Source organism: Callionymus lyra, chromosome 4, assembly GCF_982586985.1.
Source record: "Callionymus lyra chromosome 4, fCalLyr1.hap1.1, whole genome shotgun sequence".
NCBI classification, from domain to species: domain Eukaryota; kingdom Metazoa; phylum Chordata; class Actinopteri; order Syngnathiformes; family Callionymidae; genus Callionymus; species Callionymus lyra.
In genome coordinates, this window is record NC_141821.1 from 31,656,286 (window position 1) to 31,665,731 (window position 9,446).

The 9,446-nt window shown below is 41.8% G+C and overlaps 1 protein-coding gene across 16 annotated transcripts in view; it reads left to right on the top strand.

Annotated features, from left to right (window-relative positions):
- camk2d1 (calcium/calmodulin-dependent protein kinase (CaM kinase) II delta 1) overlaps positions 1-9,276 on the top strand; it is a 38,921-nt gene extending 29,645 nt beyond the window's left edge. Inside the window, exons 13-21 of one of the 16 annotated variants that reach the window (XM_087789760.1) lie at positions 425-465; positions 1,847-1,900; positions 2,959-3,003; positions 4,194-4,242; positions 6,879-6,899; positions 7,086-7,161; positions 7,229-7,323; positions 7,823-8,051; positions 8,131-9,276. In XM_087789760.1, coding sequence (XP_087645886.1) covers positions 425-465; positions 1,847-1,900; positions 2,959-3,003; positions 4,194-4,242; positions 6,879-6,899; positions 7,086-7,161; positions 7,229-7,323; positions 7,823-8,051; positions 8,131-8,134 — 614 coding nt within the window. In that variant the 3' untranslated portion in view covers positions 8,135-9,276. Of the gene's footprint in view, positions 1-424; positions 466-1,846; positions 1,901-2,958; positions 3,004-4,193; positions 4,243-6,878; positions 6,900-7,085; positions 7,162-7,228; positions 7,324-7,822; positions 8,057-8,130 lie in introns of all 16 variants that reach the window. The other 15 variants (XM_087789759.1, XM_087789761.1, XM_087789762.1 and 12 more) reach the window with 15 other exon arrangements.
- The last annotated feature ends 170 nt before the right edge of the window (positions 9,277-9,446 follow it).

Below are 9,446 nucleotides of genomic sequence, written 5' to 3' on the forward strand. Positions count from 1 at the left end.
GGTTTGCACTTCTACTCCAACATGTTTGCAAATATGCTGCAAAGCCTCTATTCCTCACCTCCCATTTGAAAACCACTTACCCTCACTTCCACAAATAAAGCATGATTCCCATTCTCCCCTTTCCACATGCACAACTTCCCCCTCTGAATTAAAGAGAAACTAATCCAGACGAATCTCTAATATCGTCCTGAGGCCTCATCAGAAAAATCTAATTGCATTTTCTCTGCTAATGCGTGACCAAGACTTGCTTTATCATTTACCTGATTTGCATTTTCCTCTGTTTCCAACCCTAATAAATTCTGCTTTTAAAGGGCTACTAATCAGCCTGATTTGAAATAGTGTGCGTGCCTGCACACTTCTGCCTGCTCCATTTGTCACCTCAGCCTCTTCTTGTATTACATGTAGTTGTTTTCTTCCTCCACAGCAGCCAAGAGTCTTCTGAACAAAAAGCCTGACGGTGTCAAAGTAAGTTCATCCTCCCCTCACTGCTCTTTGTTCTCCGAAAAGGCCAGTCGTTCAGGGCTTTTTCTGTTGCTGAGAAAGCTTTGGGTTTAGGTTTTAAACCATATTGAAGGATGGATCAATGAACTCATCTCCTCTGCTATGATTCACACCGGACCGTATTTATGATTTGTGAAGTTTTCAACTTGTCCTTCAGTTGTTTAGTTGCTCGTTCTACATCAGCAAAGTTCAATTCACTCTTTTCATCTGAAGACCTTCAGCAATTAAATACTTCTTAACAAAGTTTTTATCAATAGACTCTATTTTAGGCATGATGAACGTCCCTTTTTTTCAAGCCGAAAGGAAGTAGAGGGAAAGAAATTAGCTTTTATATTCCATTGAAAAAAATAAATGCTTCAAGTAAGGATATCAATAAGGGTCAAGACATTGACACAAGTTAAAATTATAATCGTTATTTGTCAATAGAATAATGAATCCCCTTAATATGCACCACCTTGTCTTGTTTCTCTACCTTATTCCGAGCCGTGAACTCCTATTTATTTTCAAGGGAAAGAAATACTCACAAAATAAATAAAGTAAGAAGGAGAAAAGGGGACAATTAAGACCAAAAAACAGTTGTTTAACTTATTAAGTATTAACCAGAAATATGTTTAGTATTTTTAAATGTGAGAAACATTTGACATATGATCAGTGCTTCCAACCCTCAGACCCATTTAACCAGGTCTAAACTAAAGTTTTGATGACATGAATGTTTCATAACTGGATAGAGAAGGTGTCGTTTGCTAAATGTCCTACTTTCACGCCAGTAAACTGGATTGGATTAGTAGCTGCTCCGGTTCAGTCTCATGCTCAGTATTCCTCCTCTTCTCTCTTGTGCTGTGACAGAAAAGGAGAGCAGATGGGTCTGAAAATTTAAGGGTGAGCTAGCTGCCAACTGTGAGCACCTCCTGCTAAATGTAGCGAGTAGTGCAGGATGTGGTGAAAAGTTGCCCGACCAGGGGAGACACTGCATGACTCATACAGACAAGTTCAGTAATGATTTTGTTCCTTCTTGACGGTTTGTAAGTCACACAGTGTTTCCTGGTTCTGAGAATCTGTGGTAGAGATTTTTTTTGAGCCGTTTGACTTTAGAAGTGGTGCTCGGATCACTTGTGTGTTACAACTCTTCCACTAGTCCTCTGTTGTAGATGAAAGACTAAAAGTGACTCACCTGCATGATTCACTTCCTGCTTTCTCAGATGTTCTGCCATTGACTTCCTTCACATTCTCTGCTCTTGAGCAACACCGTTTTCTTTCCGCAGCAGCTCTTCTCTGGACACTAAGCTGTCACTCCTGTCCCGTTTTGTCCATCTGTTTTTTTTTTTCGTTCACTTTGTCCTTCTAGATCAACAACAAGACCAATGTGGTCACCAGCCCAAAAGAGTCCACTCCTGCTCTGGTACACCGCCCGTCTGTCTGCACCCCCGTCTCTGTGCATGGCCCTCACTGTCCGTCCTTCACCTTCTCTAACCGTCACAAGTTTAGAGCAGAGAGTCATCGGCCTACGTTCGTCCGCTGCTTTACAACCATACTGCTGACGTTTCCTTTGTTGTTGATTCTTGCAATGGTGACCTTTGACCATTGCCCGGCCACTGTAGCATTTAGAACCTCACTGTACTTTTACGCCGAACACAGATTTTCCACGTCATGACACGCAGAGCAAATGCAGGTGCATTAATGTGTAGTTTGGATCATTCACTGCACTCACTCGCTAGTTCGTGTTAGCGTGATATAAGCGAATTACAGGATGACTTTTAACTAGTCAGTGTCACAACTCACCAGGAACGCACAACTTTTGGCTAATTTCTCTCCAGGCAAGAACATGTCTGCCTGTCTGCAAACCATATGATCGAGGCTCTGATTTGTTATCATGCTGTTAAGCGCCATTTTACTTGAGCCGCCAGTGTCCACCATGTCATCCACACATCCACACTGGGACCAACACTAGCTTCATCCTTTGCTACCATGTTGAGGAGCGTCCCGGATTGAACGTCCATATCTTGACTTATCTCGTAGTATAAACTTACTTCATCACTGATGTCCAAGAAGCTTGTGAAATAGATGAGCCACAACATATTTGACCGCCGTAGAATATCTTCTGAAAGCTTGGTGGAGTCTTTAGAAGACAATAAGTCTAATAAATGTAATCTCTCTAGTAACACTTATCAGTTTTAGCTTCTCATTGTTCTTCAACAGAACTAAGCAGAGAAACATGACTCCAGGCAATGTTTTTTGTTGGGTTTTACTAACCTTTTATTGTTTGTTTGTTTTGTTTCTTCATTTAGATTTTAGACTCTTGATGGTTCTTCGATTTCTGTCTCATCCCGTGTGCCGTGGTTGATCATCTTCTCATTCCTGACTCGTTTCTTTGTTGACCGCCGTCATTTTACTTCTACTTGACGACCTCCCGCTTTCTAACACTCTTTCATTTTGCGCTAACCGTTCTTCCTGACCCAGGAGCCTCAAACCACAGTTATCCACAACCCTGCTGATGGAAACAAGGTATCAGCCAGACTGGCCGTGTGTGAAGCGTTGGTTTGATGCTGTGTGCCTTGTGGACCTGAGCGCCAGTGTTGCTGCTTGTTTTCTTGGACTTCTAACTCGTACCGCATGTTGTTTCAGCAGCTGTCAGACTCACAAGTCACTATTGAATCACTTCGTTGTAGATGTAGTCTGTACAATGTTGGATGGGGTTTTTTCCTCCGTCTTAGGATACTTTATCTCCCTCTTCTGACACAGCTTTGTCTTACATTTTGAATATACAACACAGGAAATCACAACTACTCGTATACAGAGCTGTGGTATGAGACCGGACTGAAAAGCAACACAAATGTATGTACGATAATTCAAACGACATCAGAGTGAGTCATTTACAGCACCCTCACTATTTACCCCCGATAAACAAGGACGGAACGTAAAACTGACAAAATTACAATGGAAACATGTTCAAAGTGTTCTTTGTGGAAATTTGGTAAATATCAGCTTTATAATATTTTACCGTTTTACATTCTTCAAGCACCATTTAAACCATGTTTTAAAAGCCTTTTAGATCCAACAAAACCTTAACACTGCCCATCCCCAGCATTGAGTACTGCAAGGTTTAGTATTTTGGTGTCATATTGTTTTTAAATGTATTTATTGTGTAAGGTTATCTGAGTGTAAACTATTCATATTGCTCTCTCTTAATGACTGCGTACTGAATGGCTTTGAAATTGACCGTATAAAGGTTTTCAAATTTTCCTACGAATGTGTGTTTTGAGGGTGTCACGGGAACATGAAAAAAAAGAAATCAAACATGATTAATAGTGACTTGTGACTGTACTTCATGTTTGTCTGCACGGCTGTGTTTTCTTTGACCAGTGATTATTGCTGAGTGTTGTCTTCAGCTCTCGTGGCTCTGGAAAAGGCATGTTGTGCTGTCATCTCTTTCTTCGGTCTCGTGTCGCACTCTGTTCACGCCTTGGATTTGACTCGTTCATAAATGGTTGATTCAGGGTTTCCTGGTTCATGGTTTGTGCTGGGAGTTGAGATGACCATGTGTTGTTGTGTCTGTGGTGCCGCGTCAGCGTCTGCAGCTCAAGTCGCATGATGTGTTCTATGAAGTGACTTCTCTCTCAACAACAGCTGAGTGGTCGCCTCTGTTGTTGTTCACCTGCTCATCTGTTAACCTTCTATTATCTGTCGTTTGTCAGGAGTCTAGTGAGAGCACCAACACCACCATCGAAGACGAGGATGTCAGAGGTGAGAGCAGCTCCGTATACCAATACCATTTTGTTTTATTTTAGATTGCGTTTAGCTACAAATATCCTGCTGTGTTTTTCACTCTCTGCCTCTTGAAGCTCCCATGAGCTACACTGTCCTCTATAAACACTTTAAGGTACAGACATCAACCTCCTGAAATAAGCAAGTGATATTCTATGATTACAAGAGGATGGTTATAAATCCATTAGTAGAAGTGTTTGTTGCACTGTTAGACACACACACACGCACACATGCAGACATGTGCGTGCATGTATGTGATCACATGACCACATAAACAGAGCTACACTCTAATGGCTTCAGTTGGTTATGCCCGTTGGGTTATCTTTTTTCTCTGCTCCAGTAAACCCATTTAGCTGCTCCACTTTCTAAAGAGGATCTTACCCATGATGCCCCTGTGTTTGGAATGTATGAACAACCAACAAGAGTCCATTGTGTTTTAAATATAACCTTTTAAAGGATGTTCCCCTCCTTCGCTTTCTGGTTTGCCTTCTCTTTTCATTCCAGCAAAAATCACTTCTGCACTTTTTGTCATTGCAAGTCTTTAAACTTTAAACTGAAAAGAGGGGGGGGGGTGTCGTACTCAAGGGTGAACTAAAAGATCCATACTCCTGTAAAGGCAATATTGGGTTGTGTCGCACACTCATGGTGGTCGTCCTTTAACGTCTAAGTCGGAGACAAAATCTATTTTTGGTGTCAAACGATCATATGTCAGTCATCCCTCCATGTTCTCCTCCTTTAAATCATTTTCCTTTTCTCCATTTCATTCATGCTGCACTTTGTCTCCTTCCTCCGTTCATCTGCCCTTTATCCACACATGCTTGGGTCAATCCGTCTTTTCATCGATCACCATTCATGTCTTCATCCATGCTTCCTCTAACTGTAGCTCCATCCACTCAAAAGATCCATCCTTTAAAACATTTAGATACTGAAAACTATAGTTTCCAGCAGCACTCTTCCCACTCCTCTTCCTCCTCCTCCTCCTCCTCTTCCTCCTCTTCCTTGTCTTCCCTCCTCGACTGGTTCTCTCCCCCAGAGTGTCCCAGTGCTGAGGAGTGTTGCCGGTATGTTCTGGGCCTGATAGTCATTGCTTACCTGCTCCTGTTGTTGGCCTCTACCTTCCTAGTCTTTTTATCAAACCTCTTTGTCTCGTGTCAGTGTGACCGACAACACCTCTGCACACTGACCAATACTGAGGGACCCCTGGCTGGTCAGGGTCCACTCCACGTACAATGTAAGTCATTAGATTGATGGCTGGTTTGTACACAATTACACTAATGTACTTTGGTAACTGGACTAATAAACAACAACAACAAAATCAGCATCCAATAACCACAGAAGGCTGCGGGTAAGCTGCAAGAGTTTGATTGATGGATCGATATCTGATTATTTGGAACGGCCAACTTTTAATGATTGGACACATTTTTTAAATGTGTTTTATCTTTATGTTTGTGCGTATCGTTTAGTCAGAGTTCATAGTGCAGTGTTGTAAACTGTATTATTTATATTATCTTAACCACTTTCACACTGTAGGAATCTTTTCAGGTCTTACAACCTTTTGCAGGAATCATTGAGCTGCTAGAACTTTCAATTTAGGCCATTGATGTAAAGTCAGAAATAACCTCTACCTCTATATCATGTGGTTGATGTTTGGATTGTAATATGTAAAAACTCATCTGGACAGAAACGCACACAGAATTTTTTTTTATCTCAAGTAATGTCAATAAAATAATTTTTGTAGCTTTAAGACTCATTTTTCGTAGAAGTTGCCTAGATTCTTTCTTTGCTGTTTTGGTGTCGATTTTACAATGGTTCGGGGGTTCTTGAAGGAGCTTCCTAAGAAGCTAAAAAAGTATTTTCTTTGGCGTACTGGAATGATTTCCTCTGTTCCATGGATTGATTAGGTGTCTAGACTAATTCCCTGGGATAAGAAATGAGTGAAATAAACACTTTAGTCATTTCTAAAATCCCTTCGTTCTGTTTCTGAGGCACTCATGTTAGATTTTCACCATTTCCAACATAGTTTAATTTGTTCTCATCCATGTAAATTACTTGTCTTTTCATGCCACAAATCCCATGATGCACTGCAACATTTGAAGCTCTCACATAGCCTATGGATGCAGGATCAATAACGTTCTTTGTTACTTTGTTTATTTTCTTCCTCAGTTCAATAAATGATGATGAAGTTCTGTTTTCCTTAGATAGTATTGTGAGTTCGGGTGTGTCAGTCTGATTTATTTAGATCAGTCAACGGATGGTATTGAATTTAGGCTTCAGTTTTATCTTTTATGTAACGACACAAACGGACGACTGGCTGAAGAGTAAAGTACAACCACAGTACCAAAGTTCACTTTTATTAGCCAATCTTTGGTGAGTCTTTCCCAGGTTGTAGCAGCCAGTGAGGATCATGATTCGACTCTCGGTTCTCAGTCTTGTGTTGGTGTGTCTGCATGGGGTAGCAGGCTGGGAGAACCTTGTTAGCGTGCAGTTAGCACAGAACTACAGCCAGTCTGACCCAGATGGAGGTAAAGAAACCCTGAATGTTTTATATCTTGTTGGGTGTATTTGCAGCACAGCAGAGACGAGAGCACTCACTCTCTGCATTCATTGTCTCCTAGCTTACCTCCTTAGCATGAAAGGTAACGTTGATGTCGCCAAACTCACCGCATTTCTTGCGTGGAAGTGTATTTTCAACTGTCCCTGAACACCTTGGTGTCGTGGTGAAGTCGTGCTCCACGTTGGCCCACCTTCATTCGTGCTGCTGTTCAGTATGGCGGGTGTGTTTTCCCGAGCCTCTCCTCATGTTCTCCTGTGTCTGTCTTCAGCTCGCAAGCAGGAGATCATCAAGGTCACCGAGCAGCTGATCGAGGCCATCAACAATGGCGACTTCGAGGCCTACACGTGAGCCGCCTTCTGTTCTCTCGTCCTGAGCACATGATCAGACACTGAAGTGGATGTTGTCTTCCAGGAAGATCTGTGATCCAGGTCTGACTTCCTTTGAGCCGGAAGCTTTGGGCAACCTGGTGGAGGGAACGGACTTCCACCGCTTCTACTTTGACAATGGTACCTTTTATCTGTCCACTTCCTACAAACACAGTCTAGACTAGATTACTACATTTTATGATGTCTCGTATCTGTGAAAACATGCTCAAAGGTTCAGTCGTGTAGAGAAAAGGTGCTATTGTGTCCGATGTGAGGGTCGGTGGAGGAGAAAGGATTGATATGGTGGGGAAACTGAACAAAATTAAAAGTATATTGTTGTGGTATTATACGTATAAGTTGAAAATGTTTGATACTATAATACATTTTTTGATTTTATTTAAAAATTCTCAATTAAAATGTTGCTTTTAAAGAGAACTATTGGGAAAACGAGTAAATATGGTATAAAAGGACAAACCTTCGATCAACTTGGTGAAATATTGTAATTAAATGTGACAATTTAACGTGTTTATGGTTGTAGAGAATAAAATGGACGCACACAAGATGGTAACATATTTGAAATTTTAGACACAAATGTTAGTGCTGCGTTGGAGCTGAGCAGTCATGTGATCTTGGTGTGCAGCTCTGTCCAAAGGTCGACGGCCGATCCACACCATCCTGCTGAACCCTCACGTGCACCTGATCGGGGACGAGGCCGCCTGCATCGCCTACATCCGGCTGACCCAGTACGTGGACAGCAGCGGTCTGCCTCACACCATGCAGTCTGAGGAGACCCGGATCTGGCACCGCCGCGACAGCAAGTGGCAGAACATCCACTTCCACCGCTCCGGCTCGCCCACCGTCCCCACCAAGTGAGGTGACGGTCTCCCCCGTCGTTCAAGTACTTCTCCCACACCTTTATCGTCACTCACCTGCTTTTTCTTCTTCCAGTTAACACAACTGCCTCTGAGCCCCGCCCTCCAACTGTCCATCAAGCCAAGCCCCGCCCATGACCCTTAAAGCTCCGCCCCCTCAGTGTGTCGTTTACATATTGTTGCTGAAGAGCTGAAAAGGAAATGAACCCGAAGACTCGACTTCTGCTGGTCTCCTCTCAAGAGTTTAAGTGTAACATCTCTTTGTTTCAGATACAAAATGGTGCAAAACACAAAGATAATGTTTTTACCGACTGAACTACATGAAGCCTTCAAGTGGTCGTTGTAGTATCATTTTAATATTGCACAACTGTTGTGACGTTTTTACACAGTTAGACACAGTATCCGGCTCTCAAGCTCCAGGTGACGCTCGCTTCTGTTCTAGTGATGTTTTGAGGATTTTCAGTGATTGATGTTGCTTTCTTAGATGGTTTTAATCATCAGTAGACCTCAGCTGTGTAACTCTGCTGATATTCACTGTGGGGACTGGGCTGTGTGTGTACCTTGGGTGTATCGACAACATATATCATGTACTTGGACCAACGTTATCGTTACATATCAAAGTAAGAGAAACCATGACCTTAGACTTTTATCTCAGACATTCCGTGATCATACTTTCATTCTTAGAGCTGTGTGGTTATTATAACTTTGAAATACAACTTCTGTCACTCATCTGTTTTTGTTGCCATTTTATTCCTCCTTCTATTGTCGTTACTTTCACAGCCTGGTGTACAAGTGTGGCGTCATGTTCAGAGCACACTGTCATTTCCACTCACTAGTAACATCTTGTGCCGGTGCATCGCTCTTGAAGGAGCTCACCACAAGATGATTAAAGCAGATACTATTCATGTCTTGTATGACTTTGATGCTAGGTACTGGACCATTATCTCGTATATAATTATTAACAATAAAAGTCATTTCTGATAAACTGTGATACATTTGTGAACACATGATTCCTTTGGAAGAAGCTAACTTCAATTTAGCCATAATTTACTTAAATCTGGATTCATTTGCATCTCAAAGTTCAATCTGACAAATGAAAAATGTAATGTTTCCTCAGCCATTGTTGTATGAATCCAAACTCCTGTTGCCAGTCTTGGGTGTAGTTTAAGTTACAGCTGATGATGGTGATGTGTGGAAGAATATAAATAAAATGTGATCATGACTTGCTCGATTCACTGTACTTTTATAAATCACTCCAGTGCTTTAACTTCTAAAGCACGGCTTGTGCGGCACATCAGTTTAGGGAAAGACCTGCACTGCCATCTGGTGGTTCAATATAGTTTAACATGCATTTAAAAAAAAAAAGGTGTACGGTAGACGACCTGAGAAAAG